The following is a 17899-nucleotide window of genomic DNA, read 5'->3' on the forward strand; positions in this document are numbered from 1 at the left end:
TTTATTTTTATTTTTTTGTAAATGGTCTCGTCATGTCTTTTCTAATGGTTTTTGTCTTTCACTTTTAAAAAGTTTTCTTTATATGTCTAGTATACATTGTGTATATATTACAAATGTTTTCTCCCACATTTGTCAGTTTTCTTCTATTTATGTTCATAGTGTTTGTTATGCAAAACCCACTTTTATCTAGTTAAATTTATCTAACTTTTATTGCTTTTGAATTTTGAGTCATAGTTAAAAAGTCTTTCCTACACTGTAGTTAAAGAACTCTACCTTGTTGTCCTAGTATTACTGACAGGTCTCTTTATCCCAGTGGTGAAAGGTCAGATAAATCCCTGGAAAGTGACAGAAATAGAAGAACATAAATTCAAAACATTATTATTATATATTAAGATTTATTTTATTTACTTGAAAGGCAGAGTTGCAGGGAAAGAGAGGGAGAGATCTTCTGTCTGCTGGCTGACTCCCCAGACAGCCTCAACTGCCAGGGCTGGGCCAGGCTGAAGCCAGGAGCCATCTGGGTCTCCCACATTGGTGCCATTTGCTGGCCATTTTCTGCTACTTTCCCAGGTGCATTAGCTGGGAATTGGATTTTAAATGGAGCAGCTGGGACTTGAACCAGCGCCCATATGGGATTCTGGCATTGCAGGCAGCAGCTTAATCCATTACACCACAATTTTGGCCCTTAAAAAATTATTTTTGATTTTAATTTTTAAGGGTTTATTCATTTATTTGACTGGCAGAGTTATGGAGGGAGAGAGAGAAAGAGAGAAAAGGAGAGATGGAGAGAGAAGAATCTTTCATCCACTGGTTCACTCCCCAAATGGCTGCAACAGCCGGGGCTGGACCAGACTGAAACCAGGAGCCTAGAACTACATCTGGGTCTCCCACATTGGGTGGTAGGGGCCCAAGCACTTGGCCATCTTCCTCTGTTTTCCCAGGTGTTTTAGCTAAATTTGAAGTGGAGTAGCCAGGACTTGAACAGGTACTCACATTGGGAGCCAGTGTTTCAGTTGGCAGCTTAACTACCTGTGATGCAACACCAGCCCCCATCTTTTTTAACGATTCATTTATTTGTTTGAAAGGCATCATGACAGGGAGAGAGGGAGAGAATGAGATCTTACATCTGGTGGTTTCACTCCCTGGACCAGGCTGGAGCCAAGAGTCTGGCATTCCGTCTGGGTCCCAAATACTTGGTCTGTCTTCCACTGCCTCCCAGGTGCGTTAGCAGGTGGTTGTATTGGAAGCAGTGAGTAGCCAGAACTCCATGGGCATCCCACGTGGCGACTCAACCCACTTCACAATGCCTGCCCCAGAAAAATTTTTAAAAATCCCCATTTGTCAACAATCAAATGGCTTACAGTAGACAAGATAGTGACTCTCTCACATCCTTTTCCCCTATTATTAGATCAGAAATAATATATTTTAAAAATGTGAATTTTTCACCTACTTAAAAGGTAGAGAGAGAGAGAGACAGAGACAGAGACACTGATACCAGTGCCTTCCATCTAGTGGTTCAGCCTTGGCTGGGTCACTGGGGGTTACTCTGAGTCTTTTCCCAGAAGTGTCTGCTGGAAATCAAAAGGACCCTGAGATGAGGGGCTTCCCTGCCTTCAGTCTGCTTCTGTCGACACTGAAGCATTTCTTTAGACCTGGAGCATACAAGGTGTCAGAACGCTCCGAAACCAGGTGTTTCTGCACAATGGAATTGATGGCGATTTTACAGTAGTCTTTCCTCATCCATTCTACAAAAAGTGCCAGATAATGTCTTGATTTTGAGAAGGAGCATGTTGAAGAGAGGGCTATGGTAAAAACACTGAAGTTCCCTATAAATGCACACAGTATTACATGAACAGTGTTTCCCAGTTGTGCTGGCCAGAGAGAGCCCAGTGCTATGGGCTTCCCTGCTTTAGTCCATCTCATCTGTCTTGTCCTGTCCTGTCCTGTCCTCTCCCCCTCCCCCTCCCCCCTCCTCTCCCCTCCCTTCCCCTCCCCTCCGCTCTCTCCTCTCACTCCCCTCTCCTCTCTCCCCTCTCCCCTCCACTCTCCACCCTCTCCCCTCTCCTCAGATTTATTTATTTGAAAGTCAGAGTTACAGAGAGGTAAAGAGAGAGGGAGAATCTCCAATTTGCTGGTTTACTCTCCAGTGGCCTCAATGGCCAGGGCAGGCCCAGGCTGAAGCCAGGAGCCAAGAGCTTTAATCCGGTTTTGCATGTGGGTGGCAAGGGCCCAAATAATTGGACAATCCTCCACTGCTTTTCCTAGGCCATTAGAGGGAGCTGGATCAGAAGTGGAGTAGCTGGGACTTGAATCGGCGGCCATATAGGATGCCTACATTGCAGATAGCAGCTTTACCTGCTATGCCACAATGCCAGCACCTGTTTTGTGTTTAGAGATTTATTTGAAAGAGTTATACACATGGCCGGCTCCGCGGCTCACTTGGCTAATCCTCCGCTTGCAGCGCCTGCTTCCTGGGTTCTAGTCCCGGTCGGGGCACCAGATTCTGTCCCGGTTGCTCGTCTTCCAGTCCAGCTCTCTGCTGTGGCCCGGGACCAGTCCAGCTCTCTGCTGTGGCCCAAGTCCTTGGGCCCTGCACCTGTGTGGGAGACCAGGAGGAAGCACCTGGCTCCTGGCTTCAGATCGGCGCAGCGTGCCAGCCGTGGCAGCCATTGGGGGGTGAACCAACGGAAAAGGAAGACCTTTCTCTGTCTCTCCTCTCTCTCACTGTCTAACTCTGCGTGTCAAAAAAAAAAAAAAAAAAAAAAAAAAAAGAGAGAGAGAGAGAGAGAGTTATACACAGAGAGATACTGTATCCTCTGGTTTACTTCCTAGATGGCTGCAGCAGCTGGGGCTGAACCAGTCGGAAGACAGGAGCCAGGAGCTTCTTCCCGGGTCTCCGAGTGTGTGGCAGGGGCCCACTCCCTTGGTCATCTTTTGCTGCTTTCCCAAGGCTGTTAGCAGGGAGCTGGATTGGAGGTAGAGCATCTGGGACATGAATTGGTGCCCATGAAGTTGGTGGTTTTACCTGGCCTGCCACAGCACGAGCCCAACCCATCCTGTCTTCAGTTTTTCTCTTCCCAGGCCTTGCGGCAGGACCAGCAGCTTTAAACAGCCACATCTCCATGCTAATGGTTCTTGTTGTTTTACCTCCCTGCTCCCCACTTCTAAAAAATAGAAAGTGCAGATTTTAAGTGTGTCTTTTCCTAAATTTGACCTTAAACAAGGCCTCATTTTCCTGCGTCCCACAAAGTTCCCTCGGACACTCTGCTGTCCTGGAGCAGCATTTGGCCTGACGCTGCTTGGGGTGCCTGTTCCGTATTCGGTGCTTGGGTTTGAGTCCCCACTCTGCTCCCCATTCCAGCTTCCTGCTGATGCACACAGGGAGGCAGCAGTGATGGCTCAAGTACTTAGATTCCTGCCACCCATGTTGGAGACCCAGAGAGAGTCCCTGGCTCCCAGCTTTGGCTCCCAGCTCAGCCCAGGGCTGTTGTGGATATCTGGGGAGTGAACCAGCAGGTTAAAGTGCTCTTTCTCTCTCAGATAAATACATAAATAAATACGTTCTTCTTTTTTTTAAGATTTATTTATTTTGGGGCCTGCCCGGTGGCATAGCAGGTAAAGCCACCGCCTGCAGTGCTGGCATCACCTATGGGCACCAGTTTGAGTCCCACCTGCTCCACTTTTGATCCAGCTCTCTGCCATGGCCTGGGAAAGCAGTGGAAGATGGCCCAAGTCCTTGGGCTCCTGCACCCACATGGGAGACCCAGAAGAAGCTCCTGGCTCCTGGCTTCGGATTGGCTCAGCTCTAGCCATTGCAGCCAATTAGAAAGTGAACCAGTGGATGGAAGACCTGTCTGTCTGTCTGTCTGTCTCTGTCTTTCCCGCTCCCTCTCCCTTTCTGCCTCTCTTTCTCTGTGTGTGTAACTCTGACTTTCAAACAAATGAATAAATCTTTAAAAATTTACTTATTTTACTTGAAAGGCAGGGTTACAGAGAGGGAGAGGGAGAGAGAGAGAGAGAAAGTCTCCCATCTGCTGGTTTACTCCTCAAATGGCTGCAATGGCTGGAGCTGAGCCGATCTGAAGCCAGGAGGGAGCCAGGAGCTTCTTCTGGATCTCCCACGTGGGTGCAGGGACCCAAGGACTTGCTCCATCTTCTACTGCTTTCCCAGCCCATAGCAGAGAGCCGGATTGGAAGTGGAGCAGCCGGGACTTGAACTAGTGCACTGCAGGCGGCGGCTTTGCCCACTATGCCGCAGCATTGGCCCCAATAAATATATTCTCAAAAGACATGTTCCTTTTAGAACCTCCCACCTAAAAGCAATCACTGTTTTGGTTCTTCTCACTGTAAATTATTTTTCAATTATTTTTTCTAGAAATTCCTATAAATGGAATTTTGCAGTATGTACTTCTTATCTAGCCACTTTGACACGATTTTTGAGATTTGTTCATGATATTCTATGTATCGGGGTTCTTTGAATTGTGTAGTATTTCAGGCTACAGATATACCATTTGCTTATTCATTTACCTGTTGGTAGATGTTTGGGTTGTTTGTAAACTATTATGAATAAAGCTACTGTGAATAACAGGACAATGGAAAATACAAAGAAAGAAATAAAATAGTAGAAATTAATGAGCAAAACATTAGATTTAGAGAGTCAAATTCTGGGTTTTTTTTAAAGATTTATTTTTATTTATGTGAGAGACAGAGTTACAGAGAGAGAGACACACACACACAGACACAGAGAGAGACAGACAGAAAGCGAAGAGAGGTCTTCCATCCTCTGGTTCACTCCCCAGCTAGAGCTGGGCCAATGCAAAGACAGGAGCTGGGCGCTTCTTCCTGGTCTCCCATATGGGTACCGGCTCCCAGGTCCCTCTTCCATTGCTTTCTCAAGCACATCAGCGAGGAGCTGGATCGGAAGAGGAGCAGCCGGGACTCTTAGCTGGTGTCTGAATGGGTGCCGGCGCCGCAGGGGGAGACTTAACCTAGTATGACACAGTGCTGGCCCTTGTTTTTATTTTTGTTTTTTTAATTCTGAGATATCATTTAGAAAGTATACTGACCAACTAGACTGCATTCCAGGAATGAAAGGTTGGTTTAGTATTGCAGGTGCGATTAGTATCATATACCACACTAATAAATCCAAGGCAGGAATTATCATCTCTAAAGGTGTGGTTATGATTTGATTGTCCTTAAAGATATTATTAATGTAAAGGGAACATATGAGAGACTTTTCCACTGGATTGGGAACTAGACAAGGATATCTACTATTTCTACTGCTTTCCACATTTTACCAGAGGTACAGTGCAGTTAGAAGTGTAAGAAAGGTTAAAAAGTGTAAAACCTTGTTTCTTTGCAAATACTCGCATCCCTATAAAGCTATGTCAGACAACCAAAGAATTCAGCTGGCCATTGTGGCCCTCAGGAGAGTGAACCAGTGGATCGAAGAACTGTGCTTCTCATTCTTTCTCCCTGTTAGTCTTTCAAAAGAAAGATACTCAGCAGACTCATAGAATGGTGGATGTCCTAAATAGCACTCTGGCCTCAGAATCAGCCCTAAAGGCACTCGGATCTGGCTGAAAAGCCCATGAGAGTATTTCAGGCATGGAAAGCCAAGACACTCTGGCAAAAAGATCTCTGTGAGTGAGATCCCAGTGGAAAGAACAGGTCTTCAAAGAGGGAGGTGCCTTTCTCTGAAGGGAGGAGAGAACCTCCACTTTGACTATGACCGTGTCTAAACAAGATAAGAGTCGGAGAACTCAAGGGGCTTCCATAGCCTTGGAAACTCATGACTGGTGCATGGGGAGATTACTGATGCCATAAACAGGAGTGTCAATTTGTAAAGTCAACAACAGGAGTCACTGTGCACTTACTCCTCATGTAGGATCTCTGTCCTTAATGTGCTGTACACTGAGGCTTAATGCTATAACGAGTACTCAAACAGTATATTTCACTTTGTGTTTCTATGGGGGTGCAAACGATTGAAATCTTTACTTAATGTACACTAAACTGATCTTCTGTTAAAAAAAAAAAAAAGGAAATTATCAATTCCCAACTTGACTCTCACTGGGATTAAACATGACAATAGGTCTGATCTGATTTCATCATCATTTAAAAAAAAATCATCTATTATTTTTCACTTTATGTTTCTGTGTGGGAGCAAACTGTTGAAATCCTTACTTAAGGTATACTAAGCTGATCTTCTGTATATTAAGATAATCGAAAATGAATCTTGATGTGAATGGAAGGGGAGAGGGAGTGGGAAAGGGGAGGGTTGTGGGTGGGAGGGACGGTATGGGGGGGGAAGCCATTGTAACCCATGAGTCGTACTTTGGAAATTTATATTCATTAAATAAAAGATAAAAAAAAGAGATAGAACAAAAAAAAATAAAGACCAATTAATATTTTGGCAAAAAAAAAAAAAAAAAAAAAGAAAGAGAGGGAGGGAGGGAGGGAGGGAGGAACTCTGGGAACTACAGATTAGAACAGAATTCAGGGTTATTGAGCACCTGAAATGTGACTGATACAACTGAGAAGAATTAAATTTTGGATTTGATTTAATCTTTTTTTTTTTTTTTTTTTTTTGACAGGCAGAGTGGACAGTGAGAGAGAGAGACAGAGAGAAAGGTCTTCCTTTTGCCGTTGGTTCACCCTCCAATGGCCGCCGCGGCCGGCGCGCTGCGGCCGGCGCACCGCGCTGATCCGATGGCAGGAGCCAGGAGCCAGGTGCTTTTCCTGGTCTCCCATGGGGTGCAGGGCCCAAGCACCTGGGCCATCCTCCACTGCACTCCCTGGCCACAGCAGAGGGCTGGCCTGGAAGAGGGGCAACCGGGACAGAATCCGGCGCCCCGACCGGGACTAGAACCCGGTGTGCCGGCGCCGCTAGGCGGAGGATTAGCCTAGTGAGCCGCGGCGCCGGCCGGATTTGATTTAATCTTAATTACAGTAAACTTAAATAGCCACATGTGGTTAGTGACAACTATAATGAACAGCACTGGTATATAATGTCATTGTAAGAGTGGACTTTCAGCCTAGTAGTTAAGATACCCACGTTCCGTATCAGAGTACCAAGTTTCAACACTCGGCGCTGGGGGGGTACTTGGGCCATCTCCTGCTGCTTTCCCAGACATATCAGCAGGGAGCTGGGTCAGAAGTGGAGCATCCTGGACAAGAACCAAACCGGGTGGCAGCAGTGGTGGCTGAAGTGCCTGGATCTCTTACCTGCCCCTTACACACGTAGCAGCAGACCTGAAATGAGTCCCTGCTTTCAGTCCTGGCTGCTGTGAGTGTCTGGGGAGTCAGTATTGAGAGCTCATCCTCTGTCTCTACCTCACTAAATTTTTTAATTAAAAATATTATGTCATCATAGAAAGTTCTATTTGAAGCATATAATACACCTACTATAGTTAGGTAACTAAATCCTGTTTTGAAATTCATGTGTACAAGAATTGTTCAAAATGTTCATGGAAAATGCATATTATGAAAAACCTGCATGGATTAAAAATTTTTTTGCACCAAAATGAACTTTGCTTTTACTTTCATTTTCCACAAACATTTTGAAGGGCCTTTGTACAGACTAGGCATCTACTTTCTAGACCCAGTACCTACCCTTCCAGTATTTAACTAGAAATACGGTAGGCGCCTGGAAAGAAAAAGCAGGTGAGATTACTTTATAGATAAGTTCATTCTGAAGCTGAATACTCGTTCATCTGAGGTGATTTCTTCTTCCAAACTCAGAAGTAATGAATTCCTTTATCAGTTAAAAAAGGATAATAAAACTACCTCTATCTTTTTTCTAATATGAAGATATAAGATAATCAAATAGACAGTCTGTGAAACTCTGTATGCTACTCAGTGCTGTTGTCCACTGATAAAGTTAGTTGATTCTTTTATTGTTGTTTGTTATCTTACCCTTAAACTGCAGTAACTAATTTATGTACAGAAATCCTCACAAACCCACAATTCCAGACAGACCCTGGCAATCAGGCAGGGCTCGCCAGTCTCAGCCTCGCTCCATTTGGTGCTGCGGAGTCGTCTCCCTCTGTAGCGCAGGGGATTTAGCGGCATCCCTGGCCTCCCACCAGAGCACTCAAACGCGCGACGTCGGGACAATGTAAAAAAAAAAATTTCAAAATATCGTTAAATGTGTCAGTTCAGGGGAAGCTAAAAGCAGAAGAAACAGGCCCATCATCTCGGGAATGCCTGTGAAGCTGCGGCGGGGGGCGTGTTCTGCTGTAGTGTACTCCGTCCCTGCCGTCTGTGTGCGTGAAAGGCGTTGCTTTCTGCATGCTGTCTGTGTATCCTGTTACTGAGCCAGTTCTGTTGTTGTCTGACACAGCTTTATAGGGATGCTTTGATTTGCAAAGAAATAAGGGTTTATACTTTTTTAACCTTTTCTTGTGCTTCTACTGCATTACATCTCTGGTAGAATGTGGAAAGCAGTGGAAACAGTAGACACCCTTCTCTAGGCCCCAGTCCAGTGGAGCAGTCTCCCACATGCTCCCTTTACATAGGACACTCAAATCATAATCACAGCTTTGGAGATAACAATATAATTTCCTCCACTGGATTTTTTAATACAGTATATGATACTAACAGCACCTTTCATTCCTGGAATACAGTCTAGTTGGTTAGTATACTTTTTAAATGGTATGTTAGAATTAAAAAAAAATAGCAGAATTTGATTCTCTAAGTCTAATATTTTTCTCATTAGTTTTTTACTTTATTATTTCCTTCTTTGTGTTCTCTGTTGTTTGGAATTTGCGGATTCTACGTGTTCCATGGATTTAGTTTAGAGCCCCTACCACCCCTACCCCTCTAATAATATTTTGTTTTACAAAGCAGTTAAGAGTATTGCTAATGTACTTTTGTTGTTGTTGTTGTTGTTGTTTTTCCAGAGGGAAGTGTAACATCTCCCACTTTTCTGACATATTTGCTGCGAGAGAGTTTAAAGCCCGAGTGGATTCATTCTTCTACATCTTAGGTTACAACCCTGAGACAAGGTAAGTGAGTCACTCATGCCCACGAGGCGAGAACGTTCTTCCTGTTCGCACATGTCTGGATGGTGGGTGCACCTGTGCTCACAGGTTTACATGTTTGGGCATGGACTAGAATGAAGGCTCAAATCCTATCGCTGCCTCTCTAGATGGAGTTGTAACTAAAACCACAGGCAGCTGAAGAAAGCAGCTTACTGTTTGCGCTTTACTTTTCTTAAGGAAATGAAAAGTGAGACAGTTTGTGTTTCTATAGGGTGGATAAGCAGATGATTTTAGATGCTGTGTGCCTTGAACTTTACAGATTTATAGATCTTCCTTGATCCACATTCTGTGATGCCTTCCATGACTCCATGTTGAAAAATACTAGATCATTTTGGGGAGATTGTATTTTACTCTTTTGTTGTTGTTGATTCTTGGTGAAAAACCCACAGGAATACTCTCGGAAATATCTTCAGTAAGACTTCTAGCTTAAGGTGGACACACCCAGTTATCAACTATCTTGGCAAATCCATGTGAGAAAATAATTATTACTACTTTAAAATTTTTTATTTTTATTTTATTTGAGAGACAGACACACAGAATCCCTTCATCCACTGGCTCATACCCCAGATGTCTGCAACATCTGGGACTGGGCCAGGCTGAAGCCAGGAGCCCAGAACTCAAATCAGGTCTTCCATGTGGATGGCAAGAACGCAGGTCCTTTGAGCCATCATCTGCCTCCTGTGGTGTACACTCAGAGGAAGCTGGAATCAACAGTGGAGTCAGGACTCCAGCCCTGGCGCTTAGACGTGTGGGATGTGGGCCCCTCAGGCATCCTCTTAACTGTTGCACTAAATGCCCACCCCTGTGGCTATTCCTGAGAATAGTTCAGGAGTTTTCTTTCTTCAACATTAAAAAATTCATTTTGAGAGACTGAAATTGCTCATTGCTGGTTTACTCCCCAAATGCACATAGTAGCTGGGGCTGGGCCAGGCTGAAGCTATAAGCCAGGCACCTATTCAGGGTCTCCCAGGTGGTTGGCAAGGATCCAGCTGCTTGAACCATCACTTGCTGCTTCCCAGGGTGCACATTAGCAGGAATCCAGAAGTGGAAGCAAAGCCTGGCCTTGAACTATGGGCTGTGTTACCCAAGCACTATCTTAACGAAACACCTGCCCCAGAAACAGGTTTGTTTTGTTTTTTCTTTTTTTTAAACTGAAAAGTAATAGGATCAAAATAATAGATTTTGTTGATTAATTATTTGCTTATTTCTGTAAGTACTATGATTTTATATACAATGTAGAAGCATTTCTCTAAGTGTGTATGTATGCACATGTGGCTTGGATCATTCACATGACTGCATGTCTTAGTAAGGAACTTTAAAATTAATGTTAGCAGATACCGTGTACACCTGAGAGCTATCTAAATTGTGAGGATTTAAGATATAAAAGAAGGTTGGCTCCAGGAGCCTGGTAAAAGAACTACATCTGTGTATTTGCAAAGCAGGTAAAACTGCTCTTCTAGAGGACGTAGAGGGACTGTGTGTAACACGTAGAATGTGTTCAGATTACTAATCAGAGTTTGATGCAAGGGGACGTGAGTTTGGGGTGGTTGTATGAGGCTGCACAAAGCTCTTTCGGGCACATGTGTGTGTCTGTTCCTCTTCCTTGTAATAGATGCCACGCGTAGGCTGCAGCTGGAGGGTTAGGAGTAGTATCGTGTGCATTTTTCTCTTTCTTTTCTTGCTTATTTCTATCAGTACCTTATTTTCTTCAGAAAACAGTGAAATTTGAGCTTTTCTTTAGTATGCCATCCATGCTCAGTGGTGTTTCACAGGTGTCTTATATTTTGAAATGTTCATTTTACACTGTATTTGACAGCCTTCCCACTTGTTTGTATTGCTCAGGTGAAGCGGAATGCGTGAATTCAGATTTTTTTTTTTGTAGATACAAAGGAGTCCGATATTATTTCAGTGATTCCATGTTTATTTAACTACTTGACAAATAGCTATCATATTGCCCAAGTTACATTATGTCAGTGAGTTGAGGGAGGGCGAGGCGGGGTGGGGGAAACAGGGAGAGAGAGACTGATAGAGAAAGCTCCCATGTTCCGGTTGAGTCCCCAGATCTCTGCACCAGTGGCCCTGGTCGGGACCAGAGACAGAAGGCACCTGTTACTCAGTCCAGTTCTTTCAGGTGGGGGCCAGAAACTCAATCACTTAGGCCGTCATCACTGCCTCCCGGGGTCTGCACTGGTTTGGGAAGCTGGAATCAGGAGCTGGAGCCAGGCTCTGAATCTTATCTTAGGTATCTTTACCAGCATCTTAGCCACTGGGTCAAATGCTTGTCCCTTCTTTTGTCTTAAAACGGTCAGCTCTCTGGTTCATAACAAACAAGCAGTTTTATTTTTTACTAGTTTTAATTATATATTTCGTTTTTGCTGAGAGCTTGTTAAAAATTATGTGTAACTTCTTGTGAGAGACACAAGAAGTGTCAGTTTTCATTGTGTATTATTGGCAGTCATTAGTGCAATACTCTTAGCAGTTTTTGTTTTGTTTTAATGTTGGGTAAGTGTGGAGGAGAAGGATATTATTGGTCTCTTTTTTGACGGAGAGAAACACAAAGATGTGAGGGTGAACAGCAGGTTTACAGAATCTATCTTCTGAATCACCCCTCACCTGTTTTCTTTTTCTTTCTTTTTTTAGTGCTTTGTCATTCCCGGTTGTCAGTTGTCTGCTGCTGCCTGGTATCCTATGTCCACGTTGTGCGTGGTGTATTTTAGGTGTGTTTGGGGTGTCGAATGATTTGAGTCATTTACAAATGAAGCTTGAGGCAGAGCTCACACTTCTCGCGGTTCAAATGCGGGTGTCCCTGTGAAACACTGCAGCTGGGGGGCAGTTGCCGTGGCTTGCTGGTGTCTTCCGAGTGCTCCTTTGTGTCTGTGAGGTTCAGGGATTGGTGTGTAGTTCAGATTGTTAAAGGATGGTGTGTGGTTTAATCTACGATAGGAAAATGGTTTACAAGCCTTCACCTGGTTTACAAACAACCCCAGTTTGAGAATGCACAGGGTGCGTACTCTTACTGATGTTACACCAGTTTCTGTCCTTGTTTCAGGTTTATGAAGGATGAGACTGTGTCATGGGCTGGTTTCTGGGGTACTCCCCCCTGCATTTTAACAAATGTATTCAGGGCTGCACAGCTGTGTGCTGATTCTTCAGTATCCTGTGTCATTTAGGTAAAAGTAAGTTTACTTGGAGAAGAAATGTTGAAATGTTGTTTTAAGTGGATAGTGATCCTCTGAGATAATGCATGTGTCAGAAAGACTGTTGGAAGTTGAGGACCAGTGATCCTTTTTTTTTTTTTTTTAATTTTATTTATTTGAGAGGTAGTGAGTTAGAAAGAGAGAGAGAGAGAGAGAGAGAGAGAGAGAGAGAGAGAGAGAGGTCTTCCATCCGCTGGTTCACTCCCCAAAAGCCACAATGGTTGGAGTTGATCTGATCCGAAGGCAGGAGCCAGGAGTTTCTTCTGGGTCTCCCATGTGGATGCAGGGGCCCAAGCACCTCGGCCATCTTCTACTGCCTTCCCAGGCCATAGCAGAGAGCTGGATCGGAAGAAGAGCAGCAGGGACTTGAACCTGTGCCCATATGGGATGCTGGCGCCGCAGGCAGAGGCTTAGCCCTCTACACCACTGCGCCAGCCCAGACAAGTGGTTCTGTGATTGTAAACTTTGCTGGCTCTTACTCTTCCCTTGAATAATGCAGGAGCTTGAAGTGAGCAGTTGAAACTTAACGTTAAGATGGGATCTTTTATTTCTCAGAGAAGACTTTCTGAAGTGCTTACAAGTTTAAATGTGCAATTTTCCATACTTTCTTTAACACGTTGAGCATTGAGAATTTGGAATTTTTCACATTTATTTGCATAGTTCCTTTTTATCTTTTTATGAAGTTTACATATTTATTTGAAGGCAGAGCAACAGACTGAGAGATGGAGAGACAGATACACTCCATCCGCTGGTTCACTCCCCCGATGTCTACAATAGCCAGGCCTGGGCTAGGCTGAAACCTGGAACCGGAAACTCTATTTGATTTTCCCATATGAATGACAGAGTCCAGAGTACCTAGTGGCCACTTGTCTACCACTTGTGCACTAACAGGAAGCTGGATCAGAAGCAGAGGGAACTCGATTTCCAGCTCTCTGATATGGAATGTGGGCTTCCCAGGCAGTGTGCTGTGCCACACTGCTTACCCTTTTGTGAATACTTTGTTTGTTTATTTGAAAGTCAGAATTACACAGAGAGGCAGAGAGAGAGAGAGAGAGAGAGAGAGAGAGAGAGAGAAAGTCTTCCATCTGATGGTTCACTCCCCAATTGGCCGCAATGGCTGGAGCTGTGCTGATCCGAAGCCAGGAGCCTGGAGCTTCTTCCAGGTCTCCCACATGGGTGCAGGGGTCCAAGGACTTGGGCCATCTTCTACTGCTTTCCCAGAATACAGCAGAGAGCTGGATTGGAAGTGGAGCAGCCGGGACTAGAACCGGCACCCATATGGGATGCTGGTGCTTCAGGCCAGGGCGTCAACCCGCTGCGCCACAGTGCCGGTCCCTATGAATACTTTTAAGCTCTAATCTTTACCTTAATTTTTAATTTTTTGTTTTTTATTTTTCCCTAACCTGGTAATTTGTCATGTTGTATTTGGACAGGGACCTACCTAGTGTTCCTTAACTTTTAAAAAGCAAATCACTCTCATTTTATGTTTGAAAGACAGAGAAAGAGAGGCAGAGACAGAGAGAAAGCATGTTCATGTGTTGGTTCATTCCCAAAATGCCCACAACAGCTGGGACTGGGCCAGCTTGTAGCTAGGATTCTGGAACATTTTATCCTGAGAGTATTCCTACTTACTGAATAATGTATGATAGTGGGAAACACATTGAGATTGTCCTATGCTAGAGAGGATAGATGTCTCAGTAAGTGGCGTGGGTTGACTTTGGTATTATTAGGTATAAATCTTTATATACACACACACATATAATATATATATGAATTTTCTGTGAAAACAGGACTGGGAGAGAGGAGCCAGAACACAGACAGGAGTGAAGCAAGAGGGAAACCGTACAGAAAGCCAGTGGAGAATGAGAGAGCAGCATAAAGCAGGAATTGAAGGGGGGACATAATCTGTATTTCTGAAACGTCTGTAATAATACAGATCCATGATCTCTGTCTCCAATTCTAAAATTTGACAGTTCTGAGAATGTAAACATTTGTATGTTAAATTTGTGCCAAAACTTACTTGGTGGCCAAATCTGAGCTGAAGTAATATGATTCTGTTTATATTCTTAATCTAATTTGCTTTGTGTGAATTTGCACAAATTTCATTCTGAAAATATGAATGAGATAAAATAGGGATTATTGCTCAGACTCTGCGGGGAGGTACTATGCACTACATGGTATGTTTCACACCAAGATCTAAAAAACTCTGAATTCTGAAGAAACCTGTGACTCCAGGGAGGGGTCTTGCACAAGGATTGTGATCCTATTAGCGCTACCCATGACATTTAAGGAGCAAAACTTAATTGGTCAAAAATGGGGCAGGGCGTGGGACAGATATTTCTGCCTATGTAGGATAATCTACAAGGGACTGACAGCCTTGAATGTAGCTCTGGTGTAACTTTGAACCATGAGGTACTGGGTTTTGTGTTTATATTGCTGATGACATTTCTACACTCACAGTGTTCAAGTTAGCTCATAGGGACAAGATTCGTCCCAAACTGCTTCTGGAGTTATCATGCTATGCAGGATAATATATCACCATGTTCTCATTTGTTTGAAGGGTTAGGGTTAGAAGCTTAATAAATTGGTGTACTTCAACTTGGAGGTCTAAAGAATAAGGAATGAGATGGCCTTGGATACATTTGCTCAAAAGCTGGTATCCTTGGTTGAACTGAAGTAGATTGGTTTTAGATTATAAAGCGAGCTGAGCAGAGGGGCGGGGTTATACACGTCTTGTTACTGTTCTCAGTTTCTTTTTCATTTGTCTTGTGCCTCATAGCCATTTGGGGACTGCTTGATCCTGCCTGGGCATCTGGGTTCTAATCCTGTGTTGCCACTTCCTCCTTGTGTCTGTGGGTGAAGCTTGTGCTTTCCGGACTTGTTTCCCTGCAGTAAAATCAGGATGGTAAAAGCTGCTCAGCAAGTAACTTTGAACCGTCAGATTTTTTTGTTACATCTTAGGCATGTCTAAAGTAATTGAAATTTTTTGTTTAAAGACAATGTTAAAAATACTAGAGTTTTTTTAAAGTCCTATAGTGTATTAAATTAAAAAGAAAATGTAAATATGATTCTACCTGGCAGCTATTAGCTGTCTGGTTGATTCTGCTGACCGAGAGTTAGGTCTGAATCTTGTGAATTCTTGACACTGCTTGGAATATTGATTTTAAAATAAGTATCCTGGCTTTGCTAAGAATGTAGGATAAATTTCATCAGTGACTATAATGAAATTTACCCAGCAATATACTTTTTAAAGATTCATTTATTTATCTGTTTATCTGTGTACTTATTTATTTGAAAGGCAGAGTGATCAGGAGTGAGAGCAGAACACACACACACACAGGCACACACACAGACACGCACACCTTCCATCTGGTGGTTCATTCCTCTAATGGCTGAAACAGCTTTGTTTGGGCCTAGCTGAAGCCAGGAGCCAGGAACTCTATCCAGGACTTCCACATGGGTAACAGGGGCCCAAGTACTTGGACCGTCTTCTCCTGCCTTCCCAGGCATGTTAGCAGGGAGCTTCCAGGTCTTGAACTCCGATATGGGATGCTGGCATTGCAAGCAGTGGATTAACCCGGTTTACCACAATGCCTATTCCCCAGGCTACATTTATTGAATAAATAAGTGGCATTAGTGTGAAATAACACATTTCTAAATTTCTCAGTTGAAGCTTATGAGATAACCAGTGTGAAAACACAATTTGTTGAGAAGCAGAATTGGGCTTTATATGGCATATGGACATGTCCTGTATAGCAGTCATGTTCTGCTGAATTCCTGGGTTACTTTCTGCAAGTTAGGAGAAGGAGGTGATGATGAATGGAGTTCGTGATACAAAACACAGTATAATCCACTGTAGCTAGAACTCTCTCCCCACCCTCGTCTGCAATCCAGGGCTCAGGTCTGATCTTCCCATATCTTAATCCAAGGGAGAATTGTGAGATGGCTTTGGGGTCTCACCCCCACCCCAGTATTCACCTTCTAGGGTGGGATTTTATAACAGTGTTGAGGCTTAAGCAGTGTTACCATGTTTACAGTTAGATGCAGTCATGAACTTGAGGCACTTGCAGGGACTCTCTTGTCCTGCAGACTGACAGTGGCAAGCACTGATGAGAATAGCGAGTACCTGTGTTGTAGTGAGAGCCTTGTGCCATTCACAGCTCTGGGTGTTTTGTTTTGCTTGTATATTTTATTTTGTTTGGAAACAGTTTCAACCTTGCAGAACAGTTTCAAGTATGCTAGAACTTTAAACTGAGTCACTTGAAACTATGTTGCCAACATGAGGCTTTGTCATACTCCAACACTTGGTGCATTTCTTATGAGAGGAGCATTTTCTTAAATAAGCATGATGCTTCCCTCAAAATCAGATCGTTAACATTGAAATTTTACTGCAGGAATCTCAGGTTGGGCTCTGATTTTGCCAGTTTCCCCAATAAAAAGCCTTCAGAGCAGACGTCCTGTTCGGGATTACAGATTTGGTCACCTTCAGGCTAGAACAGCTTCTCAGTCCTTCCTGGCTTCGTGACTGTTAACTGCTGATGGAGGCCGATGACTTTGTGTGCGGTTCCTGTTGGTGTTGTGATGTTTGCTAATTAGTGTAGAACAAGGATCTTTGACAGAGACACACAGAAGCTGTTTGTTCCTTTTTCTGCATCCTTTCAGGCCACTCGTAATTCTGATTGGCCCGTGTTGGTGGCGCCCACTTTGAGCTGTTAGTAAGTTGGTGTCTGCCAGATTTTTCCATTTTCACATTCATCTTTTTCTTTTCATAATTAATGACAATTTGGGGGACTGTAGTGCAGCGAGTTCAGCCACTTCCTGTAGTGTTGTCATTCCATATGGGCACCGGTTCAAATCCCAGCTGCTCCACTTCTGATCCAGCTCCCTGCCGATGTGTCTAGGAAAGCAGTAGAAGATGACCCAAATGCTTGAGCCCCTGCTACCTATGTGCAAGCTGGAAGAAGCTCCTGGCTTCTTGCTTTGACCTGGCCCAGCCTCTGCTGTTTCAGCCGTTTAGGATGTGAACCAGCAGATGGAAGCTCTCTCTAGCTTGTCTCTCTCCCTCCTGCTCTCTCTCTCTGCCTTTCAAATAAACAAATCTCTTTTTTAAGGTTTATTTATTTATTTGAAAGTCAGAGTTACACAGAGAAAGGAGAGACTGAGAGAGAGAGAGAGAGAGAGAGAGAGAGAGGTCTTCCATCCGATGGTTCACTCCCCAGTTGGCCACAACGGCCAGAACTGTGCTGATCCAGAGCCAGGAGCCAGGAGCTTCTTCCAGGTCTCCCACGTGGGTACAGGGGCCCAAGGACTTAGGCCATCCTTCACTGCTTTCCCAGGCTATAGCAGGGAGCTGGATCGGAAGTGGAGCAGCCAGGACACGAACCAGTGCCCAAAAGGGATGGCAGTGCTTCAGGCCAGGGTGTTAACCCACTGCGCAACAGTGTCAGCCCCTAAACAAATCTTTTTTAAAAAAATTAATGAACATGTCGTGGGAGATCTTCCTCAACCTACTTTTCCGTTCATTTATTTTTAAATTTTTTGAAATTTTTAAAATTTATTGTCATTTTAAGAGAAAGACATGGAGAGGGAGAGGGAGGGGAGAGGGGGAGAGAGAGAGAGAGAAAGAGAGAGAGAGACAGCCAGCCAGCCAGCCAGCCAGCT

The 17899-nt window shown here is 44.0% G+C and overlaps 1 protein-coding gene across 6 annotated transcripts in view; it reads left to right on the forward strand.

Moving 5' to 3' along the window:
• The window catches only part of RERE (arginine-glutamic acid dipeptide repeats), a 439397-nt gene that overhangs the window by 247514 nt on the left and 173984 nt on the right, over positions 1 to 17899 (forward strand). For all 6 annotated transcript variants that reach the window (XM_070079330.2, XM_070079333.2, XM_089301519.1 and 3 more), the window contains one exon: positions 8901 to 9005. In XM_070079330.2, coding sequence (XP_069935431.1) covers positions 8901 to 9005 — 105 coding nt within the window. The remainder of the gene's footprint in view (positions 1 to 8900; positions 9006 to 17899) is intronic.

Source organism: Oryctolagus cuniculus, chromosome 7 (assembly GCF_051225735.1).
Source record: "Oryctolagus cuniculus isolate XC-2025 breed Fujian yellow rabbit chromosome 7, ASM5122573v1, whole genome shotgun sequence".
In the NCBI taxonomy this organism is placed as follows: Eukaryota; Metazoa; Chordata; class Mammalia; order Lagomorpha; family Leporidae; genus Oryctolagus; species Oryctolagus cuniculus.